The following is a 19,421-nucleotide window of genomic DNA, read 5'->3' as shown; positions in this document are numbered from 1 at the left end:
GTGGACATTCTGGGGTATAAGTGTGTGCAGCATAGACCTTTTACCTGCACTAGCCTATGTTTTTTTCCCCATAGTTTTTTATAGCGCAAACTTGACCCCAAAGTATCGGAGCGCTCTTCATGAGCACCAGTTGCGTTACGTAAGGACACATTAATTTTTGTTAGGCACAGGTAGATTAAGTGATTTGCCCAGAATCACAGGATGTTGAGGGTCGTTGCCGAGACTCGAACCCGGTTCCCCAGATTTTAAGTCGACCGCCCTAGCCATTAGGCTATATCCTCTCCCCAATGTGCTTATATTGTAGACACGTTCCATAGAAAAACGTGCTATACACTGCACACTCAAGTGATTTTCATACATCATTGAACCTTTTATGGTATTACACAGAGAAAGTAACTAATTTGTTACAGTTGTTTTAATATATGTAAAACATTTGAATTCTTGCATACACCACTGCATTTAGAAATGTATTGATATTCCTTCTAGTGATCTAAAGATACATCTTCTTTGACAATGTATAGAAAATTGACTGATAGGAATATTCTTCTACAGGTTAGTAGCTCTGTCACTCTTAGGTGTAGAAGAATGTTTTATATTAATTTCTGACACATCCCTAGAGGCTGATTAGTGCTCAAAGGTTTATTCACATGTATACAATATGGATTTGTCCAAATGGGTTTGCAGATGTTTGTGACTCACTGAAAGTCCTGTTGCATGGTAATGCAAAGTAGTTTAATTTACTCTCAACGCAAACCTTTTCGATATCCGCAGACGGCTACTCATGCGCTTTCGATCCCTATCAGTGCACCTTGCCCACACCAAAATGAATAGTACATAGCATGGAACTGATGACAAAGTGCACCAGTCGGCCCTTTTTTCAGGTTGTATGTTAGAAAGTGTGCCAGTTACATAACAAATAATTACAGATACAAAATGTTAAAAAAACAAAAAACACCAATATTTCTCTGATCCCTAATGTGTACACACTGGTAGTGTTTGGAGAATAAGCATAGGTTGAAATTGTACATTATATTGTGTGTAACATACCTGGATAAGCCTGTGTTTCTCATAATTCAAGTTGTGTCCATATCCTTACCATGGTAAATCTGGCACAGAGTCTGGAATGAAGCTAGAGGAGGGTACTCAGACTGTGACTTAGGTCAACCAAAAGAGCTGCATGACCCCTACAGATATAGATTATGAGAATTTTAAAAAGAAAAAAAATGTACTTTAGCTATACACAGCTTCAGTGGCATTCTGCAAGCTCTGACATTCAGAAGTGCCTTGTGGTAAGCGGAGAGCCGAAACCTCTTGGGTTCATTTTAGATGGCTAGTCATGCTGCCTGTTAACATTTCATGGACTCTCCTTCATGAGGTGCTGACTTTGGTAAAGAAATTGAACAAAGTGGTCATGAAAAGTCCTCATCATACAATAGGCCTTTAAGGTAGAATGCCGTTCTGCATTTGTTATCAAGTAATCTGTAAGACTGTTTACTTTAGAATCCATCTTTTAAGAGGACTAGTGTTGTCTATCGGTGCAGAATGTTAACCTACAATGCTGTGTCATAGGCATGAACTTTGTCTATGCCCTTGTGTATATTCAAAATGTACCCAAAAGTGAGACACTAAGGACTTTAGAGAAGCAATTTGTATGTTGACAACACAGAGGAAGCTATTACCTGGAAATTGGATAAGAAATGGAAAAATATTGTATTATTTTGTAGTGGAAATTGTAAAGGCATGGGAGGCGTTGCACTGATTTATTTTGTTGTCTCTCTGAACCAGACAGTGACCCACATGATTCACTGCGTTACTTTTTGGTGTAAATGACTATCTTTTGGTTTAGATAAACTGTAACATTGTTTAAGAAATTTATGAGGGAATGTGATGATCTCTGCAAATCTCACCTGAATTTTTAGCATGTTTTTTCTTTTTCATATAGGACTATGTGGTACATGTTACAGAGGAATTTCTGGAGTTCATTTCTGAAGGTGCTCTGGCAATTGAAGTGTGGGGTCATCGGTGTGCTGGGAATGGCAGATCAGCGTGGGAGATTGATGCCCTACAAGCTAAAACAAGAACACTACGAGATCGGTATGTGGCTTCTATGTGCTTCTTCCGATTTCCTGATAAATTTGCCATACATAATGAATCTTTTACCTCCCCTAGTGTCATAAGGTTCTACATGGACAGTTGTTGCCATTTGATTGCTAAATCCTGGCCTGAAAGATGGAATTTGCTGATTGTATTTCAGTTCTTAAGCTGCATGCTGTCTACAAAACCATCATAAATGGTACTTGCCCAGCATCTTTGAGCTGAGTTACATGAAATTGAATGTCATTGATAGTAATAAACGAAGTGATACGAGCAAGAGACAAATAACTTAAATAATGGTGTAACACGATGTGTGGTGATCAGGCACACAATTATGACATGCTTTTCGATAAAGGAAGTAATTGAATACTGTTGTTACCATATTCCGTACCAAGATATTTGCACATGCTATAGCAAGATATTTTTTTGTTTTGCAGGGATTTATTTGGTTCTTTTACCTTAACATGTACCCAGGTGGATCATCTATATCAATTTATCAGAGCCTTACTTTTAAATGTCATTTGGACGATTATAAATGTGATAACTTGAAGTTGATTTCATATTGAGATAAAAGTGCACAGTCTTTTATGTTATTTGTTGCTCTTAATTGCTCAAATACAGCAGTGCTAGATTGGCCTAGGTTTGAAAATGCATTGCAGTCACTAGGAGTACTAAGTATTGACAGAATAACTACTAAGGTTACTCAATTATTAAATAAAGGCAATTCCGCAAAGTGTTGTAACAAAACATAGCAAACCTAGATATTTTCTTACTCAATGACCAAGAAGCAGGCAGTCATAACTGATTCACTTGCTAGGAAGCATCCTAGAAAATTAGGCTTTTGATTACCTTCTGATGTCTCACAGAAGATCATATTTCACTTAATGTCCCCATAAAAATGTATTCTTGTGGTAGTTGGGTACATATATTTAATGGGTGGATTATTCTGATACAGGAATAGTGAATGTGTTAAGGTATAACAGGAGATGCACAAAAACAAATTAAGCAAATGTTCACAGAAATAACTGGTAAATGACTGTGATTTGGCCATAGTGGATCACCACAGGTTTGTAGCCGATCATAATAAAACAATACATTGGCTGATTCTCTACATTATATTGACTGTGTAAGCAGAATTCCTCCTACTCATGGGCCGATCTAGGAGACCTTTTTGAAATATGAGCGCTGTAATTTCCAAAGGATGTTTCGGAGGGGCTATCAGTTATATTTTTCTCACATAGTAGCCTGTCTGTTGGTGACTAGCATCAGAATGATGGATAGAATGCTTGAATTATTCTCAGCCACTGGTAATTGATTGGGCCTCATTCCAGTTGATCTTTTTTTTTTATAACAATTGAGTCATCATAGACAGAGACCAGGCCAAATGCAAATCTGCCTCTCACCTTCTCTAACAGAATTTGTTCATCTCAACCTGCCAGGCTAGATCCTTTCTAGAAAGCAAAACAAGCAACCCTAAACTGGTTTTGGACTATTAAGGCTTCATCAGTGAGGTATAGCTTTAGTCCTCTGCCACAGCGAGCACAGGACGCACATCTACATGCACACCTAAATAGTAGATACTTTGACTGAGAGCAATATATTTTCCTTGCATCTTTAAGAAACCGTATCTATGTGCACATCTTTATGAACAAAAAAAAACATAAAACCCACATGTTATTATAACAGTAAAGTAAGCAAACATGCAAGAGCATTGCATTGATATGCAGAATTGCTTACCTCTCCCTCTGTAAGGTGGTATGTGTTCACTGGTGTACCCACTGAAGATTCTTTTTAATGTATGATGCCTGGCGAGTTTTGGAAACACTACTACCACAGATGTCCTGCCTGCAAATCCCAATAGGAGAATATTATGTGGAAGGATCTCATCCACCATTTGGGATAAATGTCTCCGCCAGGAACCACAGTTGTTTTTCATGAAGATTGACAGCTGGTGTTATCAATGGTCAAAAAGGAAGCACTCGTCACTTACTTGCCTAAACCCAGGCAAGATCACACTCAAATATCAGGGTACCGCCCGCTCTCCTTATTAAACACTGAGTATAAGATTTTAAGTAAAATACTGGTCAATCGACTGCAAACCCTTGTCCCGAATCTGGTACATATTGACCAATGCGCTTTCGTCCCTGGACAAAGTACGTCTTTGAATATACAACGACTATGCAATGTTATGTTTGCCTGCACCGCAGAGAACCCCGAAGCAGGCTGTATCACACTAGATATCACCCAGGCGTTTGATACGTTGAGCTGGGATTACATGCTGGCCGCACTGCGTAAATTTGGGATCCCACATAATTACATTTGTTGGATTCAATTACTGTATCATCTCCCCACAGCTAGAGTACGTACGGGGATGCATATTTCACAATCATATTAAATACAACGGGGCACTAGACAGGGATGCCCCCTATCGCCCATATTGTTTGCACTTCCCCTTGAACCATTGGCTTATACAATTCGAGCATCTTCAGCAGACTGGGGCATAAACCATAGTGGAGCCCATCATGCGATATCACTCTATGCGGATGATATTTTCCTATATACTTGGAAAGTGTGCAATAACTTGGATCCTGCAGCGCAGCTCTTCACACAATTCGAATACATAGCAGGGCTGGCAATAAATTATGAAAAATCCTATGTTTTTCCTTTTAGTGCCACAGAAAAGCTGACTATACACCTTTTGGAGACCGTTGTGTAACAATAGCACATAACACCTTCAAATATCGAGGGATACAAATTTATAGAACGAAAACAGATCTCATAGAAGGAAATCTATATAGGGCGATCAGATCATTGAAGGCTCAAGTTGCGTTTTGGACGCAGCTGCCCCTTTCAGTAGCAGGGAGACTGTCAATCTCTAAAATGGTTATACTCCCGCGCTTACATTACTTCTTTACTAACCTTACTGTAGTAGTCCCGAGAGCAGTCTTTACAAGGTTTAATACACTCCTTATTAGCTTAATATGGGGCACGGCTCGTAGAAGATTGAGCTTAGCGAAGTTACAACTGCCAGCTAACGCTGGGAGAATGGGGGCTCTGGAGTTTTATGCATACTGTCTATTGTCACAATTGCAATGGCTTTCTTATTGGCTAGTAGATCGGAATTTGCAAGAAATAGCTTACTTGGAACGTAAACTGGCTCAGGGTACACTACACAAACTGCTCTCTCCAGGTTGTCCCATTCCACACTATGCAGGAACACTCCTTAACACTGCGCTTACCTACTGGAAACGGGCATTAACCTACACAAATAGTCTCTCTGAGTATGCCTCCAATATACCACATTGTTATTCCCACCAATCTGGGTACACTAACCACTCACAAATTAAAACCCTGGAAACAAGCTGGAGTGTCAACAATTGGGGGCTTATTTGTGGACAAGCTATTGCTCACACACACTGGCTTCACGAATAAACGGGGGTCCCTGAGGTACTGTTCTTGACGCCTGCCAGTCTGACACGTTACGTTAAAAAGACACTGGGCATCAAATGGGCAGAACTGAATACACACAAGTTGATCCATTTGATATATCTTATGGGGACAGGTGGCCACCTAACTCGCTGGCTATATAGAGGCACGTGTGCACACAGCCCATCTCCACTAAATGCAACACATGTGAAATGGGAACGGGATATAGGTAGGCCATTTACAGACCAAGAATGGGCATCGATTTTAGACTACCTCAAAAAAGTATTCCGCAATACCCGTTTTAAATGTATCCAATATATAGTGATGCAAAGGGCATACCTGACTCCACAAAGGCTACATATTATTTTTCCTACCATCCTACCGTAATGTCCTAGAGGTCCTGAACAGGATACAGATCTGTTAAATATGCTATGGACCTGCCCCAGCTTGGGGGGGTACTGGGGTGGCATAACTACTATCTTAAAGGACGTGGTAGGTGACATAGGGTGGCATACAGCAGATACATGACTACTGGGGCTGTATAGAAGGCGTAAAGAGCGTGAAGTACAGGCTAAATTCACAGATCTGGCTTTGCTACTTGCTAAGCGAGGTATCACTAGAAGGTGGACATCCCCTGTTGCCCCGACACTACTAGCTGGACGGAGGAAGTAGAAAAATGGGGACTGGCTTAAAGTGTAGCTATCCGGCAAGAAGAGAAGAGAGGCCTAAGAAAGGAACCAATTGCTATGAATTGGGACCTATTGCTGGAGACTTTTAGGGCAGCCTGCACCCCTGTACATTGAAACTATGCAGGAGTTTCTGCACATTGTCACTACACTGCTACATAGATGGGGGCATCTACTAAGGTATTTACACAAATTCCTGAACTTGGGATCTAGTCTGATCCCCCTTGTCCTCCCCCAATTTAAGACAGATTCATTCACTTATCAGGATAGACACACAACTTGCAGCACTCAGAAGCTATGCTCGAACTACACCCTAACGGATTCGGTTTTCAAGCACAAGAGCTGCCTGTCAGCAGGGGAAGGGGGGGGGGGGGGGGGGGGTTGCAAAAATGTATATTACATAACTAATCTTGACTTCAGAAACAAGTAAACTTGATACGGTGGCAGGATGTGAAGAGTTCTTATATCGTGACGTAGGTTGGCTAGCCGGGTCCCAAATATGACGAGCATATCGAGGTGGCATATGGCCAAGTTGTGGAGGAATTTTATGCGATTTATTTTTACCACCTTGTATATAAGTGATATCCTGCTACACATATAGTAATTACTTGAATGTTCTACTTGCTTGTACTGTAATCGGAGAAATTGAATAACATTTGTTTAAAAAAAAAAAAAAAACAGTGGTCTAAAAGGATTGTTGTGTATTTTCTTAAGGCTGAGACTTAAGCTTAAAATATCAGTAATTCATTGTTATTGACACTTTCTGAACCTTCTAAAGCATCTCTTTTGACTCTGATTAGTTTATTGGTAGCTGCTTGGGGTTTTAATGGTTATTGTGTTCCACCTTTAGTTAACTGCTCTCTTTCTGAGTCTTCTTCTACTGTTAAGCCACATGAAAACCGTGGTATCTGACCAGATCTATATGAATCATTTTCTACAAGGTGGAGTGAGGTTACACGCAGAATTGAAATGTGGATTTGCATACAAGAATTGAATGAACTAGGGGAATATTCCGCGGTGGAACTCCATCAGGCAAAGGATGTGAACACTGGAGGAGTCTTTCAGCTTAGACAGGTACTGTCTTTAGCCACGTTGAAGTTTTATTCCCTTTTTAATTTGTCAGCCATTCTCTTTTTTTGTGTTTGACTTTGCACTCTTTTCTCCTTCAGGGCCATTCTCGTAGAGTACACGTGACGGTGAAGCCTGTCCAACAATCAGGAACGCTACCTCTCATGGTGGAAGCCATTCTCTCAGTGTCCATTGGCTGCATTTATGCGAGGTCCACAAAACTCCAAAGGGGTTTGGATAGTTACCAGGTATTAGCCGTCCTCAGTTGCAATGGAATGGCTGTCATCAATCAGAATTCTTAATTGAGTTATTACAAAACTTTTAGTGCGTTCATTTGTACATGAAACCTGTGTAGAAATGTATCAACAGAAAGTGATCAATTTAGTTCATTTTGTCCAGCGCCATACCTTTGGGGGACCTTTCATGGGTGGCCTCCCTTAAACCCCTAGTCAGCTTTCAAAGCAGGTAGTTAAAATTGGTGTTTAGAAGCAATGCAATCTGAACAAAATCAGGCCTGCTCTTTTGACAAACATTTCTAGCAAAGCAAACTTTTCCCTTCTTACTGCAAGGATCATCAAAGATGCTTTGTAAGGCCATCTGATAACAGAATGATCTTGAGATGGGACTCTAAACATGGTAACACAGTAATAGGCCCTGTATAGGAAATGTACACCCTAATGAAGCTTGAACCTACTTACATATGACATTTCCTATTAAGAAATTCTTGATATATGACTTTCTCATGTTTAATTAAGCAATAATTAGAAAAAGGTACGTTTTCAAGTCTAGGCAACTGATATGTGCGCAAAATTTCCTCGAGCACATACGTTATACACACTGAACTCATTTTTCAGACATAGAAAAATGGGAAGTTTTAGGCATTGTAGGTTTCCTCCTCCGAATTGCATTGATTTCCTCATGTTCGAGGCGTGACAAAAATCCCTAGGTGTATGCATGGAAATCTACATAAATAGATTTCCTTACACTCTTTTTCTCTACTATATTTATTCTGGTGGAATGTCTATAGGGAGCAAAGCCTCAAGTGTTGCACTATTGTAAAGTTGCACATGTAGCTTACACATTTGAAGACATTTCTTCCCCTCAAAAACCCCACCAAAATATGGGGACTTTGGGGTAAATGATGCACCATATGTTTTTTTACCGAACTCAAATTTTATTTAGGAGCACATTTATCTCTGCAAATCAGGTGGATAAACATTAGAAATTAATGAAAGCTTAGTGAGTGTTCACACTATTCCCAATCACTACTTCTGTGGCCCATGCTCTGGGCGTATGTCTAAAGAATGTATCTCACTAGCAGAAACTCAAAAAAGAGATAAAAACAATTTCAGGTGTAAACTTTCTTTTTGCTTATGCATAAAATATGCTTACATTGGGTTGAGAAATAGGCGTAAGCCATATTCTTCATACATACCAGTTCCCTACACATGATTATTCCTACATATGGAAGTTAAGACTGCAGTAGTTAATAAAAAAATGACTTGACATACAGTCACATGCAGGCATAACTTTTTTCATGGTGTAAGTTCACTTGTTCTACGTGTGGCACTCCTGAATACGTTTGTGCATGTGGCAGTAAATACCACACGGACTAACGTAATGGTATAAGTGTTTGATTCCCTGGTCCCACTGAACCTGCCTCCTTTTCCTTCTGAAAGTGTGCCCGCTGCCCCTGAACTATTTGAAGCTTCCCCTTGCTTTTTTATTCATTACTTCATGAATGCAGATATGTGATGATGTAGAATGAAAGAGATGAGTGAATGTTAGCCCTGCAGCAGAATGCAAAAAGAGAGCTCTCATTTTCCATACAATTTGGGGCAAGTGTATATATCTCAGAGCCGTACATACTGGAAGGAGCAAGTAAAGATTTTAAATAGGGGCTAGGCAGGGAAAAACGGTTGGACATTGTCAGAGCATTGCTAATAGATGTTGGTGCTAATGTGTTGAAGGCCAGAAGTACGTTTCACCTAGGCAGTCTGTCAGTAGCCTGAAGCCATGAATCTTCAGTCATACCCATAGCAGTCCCGAGCTACTCCCCTCACCATAGTAACATCTCAAAATAAAATGTTCAAATTTCAGCCCTGCAGACCTTGTTTTTGTATAGATAGTAATTTTTGCAACAATTCTGTGCTGAGAACACTTGATTCCCTGTGTAAAATTATATATTTCCATTTTATTAATTTTCACCAATATTACTAACTTAATTTTGTTTTAAACACACCACACAATTACGACCAAAGGTAAAGGTTCAGTGTGCCTTAAATCACATCATTTGCCCCTTATTTTGCATACATTTTCTTGGGTTTCAATCCACACACATCCCTCTTTGGGGGCTGAGTGGACATTCAAACCTCCTGATGTTTTAGTCTTCGCCTCCACACTCGGCTACAAAAATGCAAGTATACTTGAAGCATGGCAGGAGGAATCTAGTTTTTATATTTTTGTTTTTTACACTCTTTGTATTTCCAATATAGCACGTGATTTGATTATACTATTGTGGGATCTCCTTGTATGATGGTTAAAGATGGATCACCAGGCTGCAGAAGGCACTATTTGCACTAATTTCCAAAGAACTCAGTTGTGAGAGGAGGTCAATTACATTATAGACATATGTGCAGTTTGATTCAATATTTCAGGGGCATTCTGCTTGAGGGGAACCATTTACTCATTTTCCAAAATACTCCCTTTAAGTTAAATGCTCAAAAAAACATAAAGGACATTTTACAATTTTAAAAAAAACTGTACCATGACCCCACAACACTAGGGTAGATGAATTGCATGGAGATCTCCACCCTTCCTTTCATCAGATGTCCTGCTAAACATATACACCTTACGATGGGTCTGATTTTGTCTAAAACATCTTCAAGCAGTAAGTTGCCAATGCCTGGTAGAGGAAACTTACATTCCCTTGCATGTTTGTGTAGGCTTGTAACTTTCTGAAGTTGATCTCAGTCATGCCTTTGTTTATTTTCTTGACAGTCCTACTTATGTACAGAACCTTTGCCTTCCTGCTGCAAACTATTCTCTGTTCACCCTGTCAGTTAATAAGTCTTCTACACAGATGTATGTGTGTGTTTATAAACTATTTTTGGCCAGTTCAAAAAAGTGGTGAAATGTAAAACAAATCTATACATTTGTAGAGGAGTTGGAAGGAATGTAATTTAGAGATAAGGCAAGGTATTTGACTGCACTATTCCCTTCACTCATACTTGTGAACATTTGTATAGGCTAGGTGTCATGTTATATTGACAATTATTTTGCACTTTTGCATGCTATCACACCCTAGAGCTGAGTAATATCCATCTTTCTATCAGGCTGTTTTTATTGCATTTAATATATTAGTAGTAGAATATATGGAGTACATTCGTAAAAGCTAGTTTCATATCATACCTGAGATTTAGGCCTCAGAAAACGTTTACTGTTACTTCTTCAGTCAAGAGGTAGTATAACACACCCTTTTTCTCTATATTGAAGCACATGTGGAATGTGTGGCTCCTTCAAGCAGCACAGCTTGACTTTTTATCTTTGTTTTATAAAACTCATTCAACTGAGAACTGCTTATTGCACATTGAATACAAAACAAATTAAATGGCCACAATCACATTGTGTTCACCTTGTAATGGAATGCAAGTTTTTCTAAATATTCCTACTGCTCTGATTTTCTACATTACTAATGTCTTTAATCTGCCTGATGTATGGCATTTGAAATCAAAGCCTTTGGCAGTTGGCCAGTTAGTCGTAAGGAACGTATTTGTTTTTTTCAGTTTAGATTTTCATTTTGTTCATATCAGGGGTAAATCAGAAATGTTTCAATTGTAAAGCCCTGCAAGTACCACTGCCACCATTCGAGAGGTCAGATTTTCAAGAGAAGTGAAGTCACACATGTTCATAGTGTACCTTGCTTTATTTCAGTTTTGCCCCCAAAGTAGGGGGTGGTCCCTTCATTGTAGCCATTTTATTGCAAATCGAACCTATGGGTGCAGAAGATGATGTCCAGAGAATTTAGTTTATGCTTAAGTCGTTGTTTTACTCGAAATTCACCTAGCTTTGGCTGATATGTTAATGCTGAAAGAGCTTTAATTAATCCATGATTAAAATCCTCACTTGGTATAATCGCTTCATATGTGAGAGGTGTAAAAAAGTCCCAACAATTGCATGTGTGCATACTTAACACAACTAATAGTTTACTCAAAGCAAGCGCCGATTCAGCAAACATAGCGATTTGACCTCCATATCTAAATTTAGATTTTGCTTATATCAGACAGATGATTGCATGCATATATTATTAGTCTAAATAGACACATTTTCGTATTTGAGACATTTGCATTGATTTGGATTTGTTTTTGTGCCACCGGGTGCAAAGTGCAGGTGGTTTTTCATACCTCTCTCTGCATTAATTGGGGCACAAGCACTTATGTTGGTTTCTGGTAATACAATTGTAAGGGATATTGGTCTCCAAGTGCGGTTTGAGACCAGACTACAGTGTTTTTCCCAGGGTTTTTTGAGACCCTACTTCAAGATATCTTGTAAGTTCAATATATTGTTGAGGGTCTCAGAGGTAGCAATTGATAGAAAGTAGTGCTGTAAGATCAGAGCCAATATGTTTTATATCAGCGATATTGTGTTAGTTGCAGGGGGAACATTGAAAAAAGGCACATCATTAACATAAGGATTTTTATAATTGCCCATTATTCTGGTGCAGTGTGGGTTTACGTCTCTGTGGACAATGTGAAAAGGATCTGTATTAAATCTCTCCTCTGGGATTCTAGCAAGTGGTGAAGATTGTTCATCTGGCCCAGTATCCCAGACACTTGTGTTCACTGAGTAGAGCTATTAAAGAGCTTCTACTTCAATGCATAAACCATTGTACCTGTTTTTTAACACTCACCTACTCTACTGGTGCTGCTCATGGTGTTCAGTCATTGGGAACAGGGGGCATGTGAGTCTAGCACTCAAGACCAAAGCTTTAAGCTTTATACATGCACTGCAGTCTGCAGGACACAGATGATCACATCTTTCCCCTGCACTTCATTTGTGCTTAATTTATTGATCCTTGAAGTTTCGGTCTCAAAGTTATTCAAGAAACATCCTAGTTATCACTTTCCAGTCTCTAAACTGCCTTTACTCCACAAAATCTGTGGACAATAAGTCAAATATTAACTACACAACTATGTGGAACAAAACACTCTTCTATTCGGCCAACAGCCAGGTTTTAGACATATAAGAGGCCGGAAAACTGAATTGGCCAATGTCAGAGTGGAAAGCCTCACCTCAGTGAACCAAGATCAGCCATCATTTACAATACATCTCAAACTTTTAGTAGCATGTTACGCAATTGATCATAAAGTACTACCGAACAAGCTCCAGGGACAGGGATCAATGGGCAGAGTTCTTATTTGGATATGGACTTTTTTTCTCAATCATAACACGTACAGATTTGATCTGTGACTGCATCATATTCAAAAGTGTTGTAGTAAATATCACAAGACTCAGCACTCTTGCCATTGCTGGTCAATTTATTCTGGTGACCCTTGGCCCATGTCTTAAATCAGCATCCGGTACCATTTCCAATGTATGATCTATCCAGAAGAACATTTGATTGAACAAGTTTGTTGAAACAAAATCTCTCACTGCCTTAACCACATCTACTACTGAATGCAAGAAAGTTTTCTTTGCTTGAGTGGACCAAAGACAGGGATCCTTGGGTTCAGTAGAACAGACCTGAAAGCCATTTCATTTGAAAGGCCACAAAGTCTGGGACAACCATCACCTACAACCATCAGTATGTTTGCTTAGAAATAAATGCTGTGGCCATGGGCCTTAGCTGACCTTGCGCCAGAAGATCTTTCCTTTACTCCACTAATTCTGTGGAATTGGCAAGATATTTAGCAACGCCACGGCTAAACTGCAGTAATGTAGTTTATTCTAAACTTCCCGAACACAGACCCAAAAAATGCAAAAGTTGCAGAATCAGCCAGACAGGTTTTGATCCTTACCTTTTTAAAGAAAAAATGTAATCGCTCTAAAAGGATACCTTGAGGCACTCAGCATATGTTTGAGGCCAAAATAATAAAACGTAACAAAGTCCTGAAATTCAGTTGCCTGTTGTGGAAAACAACTTGCATGGGTCTACTAGAAGCAGGTTTTGCTAGACATTGACTACTCTAAAAACAATAAATAGACCGTTAATTTCACAACAGAAATATAACTGACATTGAAATAAGTATAACTCCGGACTCGGAAAACCATTCTGTCAGCCAATCAAGGTGGCAGTGATGCATTTATGACAATGCTGACTGCAAATCTTTTATTAAGCAGCCTTAATGACGTTTCATTTCTCAAAAAGCAAGTTTAAGTTTAATTGCAGAGGTCTTGGTAAATTTTCTTTTTCAGTTGATCAATTTGGTTAAGACCAGTTCAATAAATGATGATGAGTTATAGGCCCTTGCGTCTTGCGTAATTTAAACCAAGAGTACTAATTTATATGCTACCAAAAATAATAAAAAATGTCACAGTTTCTCCATTCAGTCTCATTATTTCTGGAATCTGATCTCACTGAAAAAAAGATATTTATTTGTTTCGGCTAAATATGCATCTCCACTTCTATCCCACATCAAAACAGCAAAGTATGTCAAGGTGACGATGGATGTAAGGGACTGCATGCACACCAAATAAAACTGTATCGAACTATTAGAAGAACTTGTTTATGATCCAATTTGTATATTTCACAGATGTAATGCTAATTTTGCGATAGAGCAGCTGTTTGTTTGAATATTTAAATAAAATAAAATGAGGGTGCTGCTTTTCCCTGCCTCTTTAATGACTTTGGAAGGTAAGTATTTGTAAATGCTAAGCCGTCTTGTTAGTTGCAGTTGAATCAGACTTTGGAATAAAGCATTCTTTTCTCTTCTATGCATTGAAGATAGAAGCGCATTTAAATAGTTTTTTCCTCTGAAAGACTTTTAGCCTGTAAGTCAACAGAAAGTTCTTCATAGGGTTGGATCCTACTGTCTTTGTGTGAGAGAATGGAGCAGCTAAAAGTGTCTGCTGCTCGAGATGTGAGGTGTGAGCCCTCGAAAACTCTTTACTGATCATTGCAGCAATGTTCTTCTAGTCACCACTGCTCTCCTTTGGGAAGTGTTGGTTCAGACTTGAATGGTAGCAAAAAAGGGCCTCCATAATTTGCAAAGCACTACTGTACGAATCTTAAGACCTGTGTAGAGCCTAGAGTGTTCTGCAGGTCTCAGACCTTTTTCAACTTATTCAAACAGGAAAGAGGTCACTTGTCCAACAGTGCTTGGGCTGCCTTTTAAATTTTACACGGAGGGAGAACCTGTAGATGAAAAGTCTCCATTGGAAGAGGTTGATACTTACTTGAGGCTAACAATATTTTTAATTTATATTTTATTTCAAATCAAAATTTATTGCACCAAGGGGAAGAAGTAATATATAAAAGCAGGGGATGCTTGAAAAAGTGGGAAACAATATGGTCTCCTTGGCAAAAATATAGGGGAATATGAGTCTCCTGGCATGAAACCCTTTGAGCCTCCGCGGAAAACTGTGAACGGGACGCAGTCCGCTTCATGCCCAAGGAAGTACAGCAGAAGAGACTTTAATGTAATTGTACTCCCGCGACTCCACCATGTAATAACGCTATTGTTAACCTTAACCCAATTTGTATGTGTATTCACAACCTATTTAATGACGTCATGAGCTGGTTTAATAAAAAGAATTTAAAAATTAATACATTCTTGCACACTTAATTAAAATCAGTACAAAAGATAATACATAATGAAAATTTAACAAAATGGCAGGAAATTATGTCCTGACCTACTTTACAGAAGCTAAACACATTCGTTAGTCGCAGAGGCACGGCTGTCTACCTGCCAGGAACAGCTAGTATCACTTTTCTTTGAAGTAGTAAGGAGAAACAGGAGCATTATTGCCCGCATGCTCCTGCCTAGGTATCTCAAGTTGTTGCTGCAGTCTTGCCGTACAACTTTGCCATTAGGAAGGAGCACAGGATGGCCACATTTCATTAAAGCAACCAAGCCTATTATTTTCATAAAAGATTGCCTATATACCCAATGGCTAATAATCAATAACACTGTGCATGTGTTTTACTTCCAAGCTTCTCAAATAAAAGAAGGCTTCTTACTCGAACCATTAGTAGTTTTAGGTTACAGTTTTGAGTTGCAACCAAATGGGTTCATGTCATTCTTCCATACTGCCCTCCTTCCCTTTGTCCTGTGACTTTCCCCTTCTTTATTTCCAGTGCCTCGCCAATCAGATTAAGATGAACAAGGGAGCAAAGCAAGGAACAAATGGACTCTAATAGTGGCCAAAAGGGGAAGGGTAAAAAAATCCATCCACAAAATGCTTATTTCTTCTTCCAACGTTTAGCAACAGTTGTTTTGGTGACACTGTAATGCTATCCTATCAATTACAGACAAGTTGCCTTTTTTGTGTCAAGCGGATCTGTTCTACGTTAAATGGCAGCATGTGCCATAGACTGCAATAATAAGCAAGCATTTAGAATGAACATTTTTATGGTTGTTTTTAGTATTTTCTTGAATTGTTGCATTAGTTGATAACATTTGGCAAATACTTTCTCCTGCTTTATTGTGTTCTGTTCTCACCAGTCTTCAACAAAGGTGAATGTATTTTGTGTTCACAAGATTTATTTTTTCCTACCAGAGAGATGATGATGATGGTGGTGGTGATGATGATATGGATAGTTATCAGGTAGTATTGCTGCTGCTGTCAATCATGTGGCATGGGGCACTTCTCTGCTAAGGGTCAGCACGTAGAAAGTGCTCCAGGGCATCAAAGCAAGAACGTTTGGCTTTAAAGCAAGCAGTTAACCTGATTAACTCACATACCCCAGAAACATGTTCCCCAGTCACTCTTCTTCCATTTACTTTGGTGATTTACTTTCAAATGTCATCAGTCACTTTCTAGTGCCAAAGCTTCTGACAAAATAACTCAGATTTACATACTACTTTTACCTGTTGATCATTGTCATAAGCATTTCTATAATAACCACAACGCCAATCACACACCATGACAACTTGTTTGCTGAGTTGTAGCAAAATAACATGGACCTGTTATCAGATTTTCACAAAGTGTGTGACAGTGTATTATTTTAACACTAAGGTTATGCTTGGTTAAAAGGATTTTTGTTTGGGGTAATTGGCCACTTTTGGATATCTTGTAAAATAATGATTAGTGTACCGTTGAATACCGCAAATAAGTACATCCTGTGGATCGAAATGTAGTTTATGTAGCTGCATATTCCTGTAAATAAATAAAAGAGCTTATGGCCAGCATTGGTCTGCCAACCTATAAAGTCAGTGGTGAGGCATATTTCAGCTTGTCAGAGATATCCAAAGTCTTCCACTATTTTGGTCCACCTATCCACTTTGTGACTACAGCCATGGCCACATTGAAAAGGCTTCTGAAGTTCAGCTACCAGTAATTGTACACACCGAGGGTATCGCAGAGATTTGTACCATAGTAGTGGAATCCTCCTGGCAAACAGATTTGAAAGTGCATATCCAGCCTGGATACCTTGTATGTTCATCTACTGACTGCAGTGAGTGTGTATTGTCTGCTTTCAGGAGCTCTATTGACTTGACTTCAGAACGTATTGCTGTTCATCTATCTGCGGAGCCGTAATTCACAACTTCCGTGCTGAGACCTATCAAATGAATTGGTTACTAAAACACAGAGCAAATAGTGTTTTGTATTTGCGTCCTGATGGCAGTAGCTTGGAGTTCTGGGCTTCACTGCTTGTATATGTACGACGGTGCATGTCTCCGGACATTTTCTTGTTCAATGTGTACAGTTGTTTGCAAGGTTCATCCTGATAGGCTTCCTGAAAAGTTACGCCACGTTTTAATAAAAGGGTGCCTACATTATCACTTCAAATGATTATCCCACAATTGAATGGCTATTGTTTTTTACCCTCCTACATGTGCCACAGACTGGAACAGAAACTGAACTTTTGTAAAAGAATGCTTTCACTTACAGGAATTTTGGAGCCCTCCATGTGCAAGTGTCTCTCTGTGTGCATGTTTCCTTTTTAAAAATGCCTCACCAACTGTCATATACTGGTCTTATTTCCACCTACCAGGACAGATGCAGGTGTATCTATTGCAGTGATTTTCCTTTTTGGATGGTGCCGTCTTTTTCCATGAAGGGGCATTTGTTAATATTCTGCCTTCCTCTGCCGTGCGTTTCATTTCAAATAGGTTTCAAATAGTGCATTTTTTTTCTGAAAGTAGTTTTCTGGGACTGACCTTCACATAACTCATGTCATGTGCTTGGGGAACCACAATTTAGTGAGTTCTCTTGTTTTATCTGCTGGAAATCATCCAATGTCCCTGATGAACGACTTCAAATCGAGATGTTGTTTGAGGGCCAGTACTAAAAGAGACCCTCAACTTTGTTCTTAGACTGAAGCTCTTGAGCTTCAGCAAGAGGTTTCAGTACCAGGCATGGTATGCCTGTCATCAATGCATATCAGTACTAGGCCATCTTGTACTGACGTGCCGCATCCTGAAGTTGGTCAGGCTCACTGTACCACATCCTCCAAAGATGCTCATGGAGTCTTTACCAAATGCCTCCAGAGGTTGTATAATTCCCCTCAAATGTACCACTGCCATTACTTTACTCTCGGCCATACCTGATTAGTCTGGTGTTCAATGGACTGATTATGTAAAATACATCTTGACGTGCTCTAAAGATGCTTAAATCTTTCCTTAAGGGTTTAGGCAATAAGGCTATAAAATCTCAAGTTCCTTCAGGAACCAGAACATGTTTTGGGGAGGGAAGTATAAGTTCATAGGTAAGAAAAATAAAAAAGCTTCTGACAAATGGATGGAGAAAATCAGTACTTGGCTTTGCTCTGTCCTGCTGCCAATGAAAACTATTTTTTAAAATGTATCCTGACTGTTTTACTTGAAGCCATTGACATTTTCTTCCTCTCTAGTTTAACCTGACCCTTGGAGCGGTCCTCACTTAAGATGTACTGCAACTTTTCAGATCACAAATCTCCTCCATTATCATCTCAACATTGATCAGTCACCATCTGCTTTGTGTTTTTTTTAAATTGGGAACAAACATTTAAATCCTACAGTGGCACAAAGGTAGGCCAGCTACTACATTACATCTTATTAAATTAAATTCTGGTAAAATGTTTCAGTTTGAAAATAATCTCAAAATAGTAGCCCATTGCAACAAGAAATCAGAGTTTTACCCAGACCCGAGGTGGCAATCCAGGGAGCATGAGAATACAAGAAATGTTAGTGTCTTCTCTTCTTTGGAATTTATCTCCTGTACCCTAATCACTGCGACCCATGGAGAAAGTTCTGCTTTCCCTGGTCAAGCATAAAAGCAGCTGATGCCTATGTCTTCCATTAAAAATCAAACTACATGTATACTGACCATCGTTTGATGCTTTCTATGAAAGCTTTAGAAACATCAGCTTCCCCCGCATCAGTTTAATTGAGTGGTTGGTAAACATTTCAGATCTTCCACTTCATACTAACAGCCCTCACCTACCTTTGTGGCAGTGTAACCAGTTTTTGAAGGTATGTATTTATGGAATATGGAGATGGACGAAAGTAGTGGGTGTTTTTTGGAGTTGAGAAAACCCTACCTCTTCTCCAGTCTGCCACCACTCATGAGTACATTCTCTAATACCCTTTCTAGAGGAGGAGCCATTTATCATAAAGAACTCCCCCATGAAGTCTTTCCTGTCTTTAAGAGCCATAATCTGCTTACTCCATCTTGACCTGAATATTAAAGATTCATTCCTCTCGATTTGGGCATACCATGTTCAGAAACCCTTTAAAAACATGGCTTTGTGTGGCATAATTTGGTAACTAGGAAGACATCCTTTTTTTTTTAATTGTTATTACTTCTGGCAAATGAAACAACAAGCTTCGAGCTCGCTTCCAAAGGGCGCCATTCAAATGGTTCTTTTTCATTATGAAGGTTTTAATTAAATGTTAATTAAATCTAGAAATTGTCTACCCGGTCTTTCATCTCTGTGCTAGTGATTGTTTGGCGGAAGCGCCCTTGGATATTATATTTATCTCAAACGCTCTTACATTTTTTCCG

At 39.2% G+C, this 19,421-nt stretch overlaps 1 protein-coding gene across 6 annotated transcripts in view; it reads left to right on the top strand.

Annotated features, from left to right (window-relative positions):
* KIF13A (kinesin family member 13A) overlaps positions 1-19,421 on the top strand; it is a 758,668-nt gene that overhangs the window by 604,815 nt on the left and 134,432 nt on the right. For 4 of the 6 annotated variants that reach the window (XM_085607091.1, XM_085607089.1, XM_085607088.1 and 1 more), the window contains 4 exons: positions 1,943-2,094; positions 7,148-7,280; positions 7,376-7,522; positions 15,993-16,040. In XM_085607091.1, the coding sequence (XP_085463217.1) occupies positions 1,943-2,094; positions 7,148-7,280; positions 7,376-7,522; positions 15,993-16,040 (480 nt within the window). The remainder of the gene's footprint in view (positions 1-1,942; positions 2,095-7,147; positions 7,281-7,375; positions 7,523-15,992; positions 16,041-19,421) is intronic. The other 2 variants (XM_085607090.1, XM_085607087.1) reach the window with 1 other exon arrangement.

Source organism: Triturus cristatus, chromosome 5_2, assembly GCF_964204655.1.
Source record: "Triturus cristatus chromosome 5_2, aTriCri1.1, whole genome shotgun sequence".
In the NCBI taxonomy this organism is placed as follows: Eukaryota; Metazoa; Chordata; class Amphibia; order Caudata; family Salamandridae; genus Triturus; species Triturus cristatus.
The sequence above is the reverse complement of the archived record's forward strand: the minus strand, read 5'-3'. Positions and strand labels throughout refer to the sequence as shown.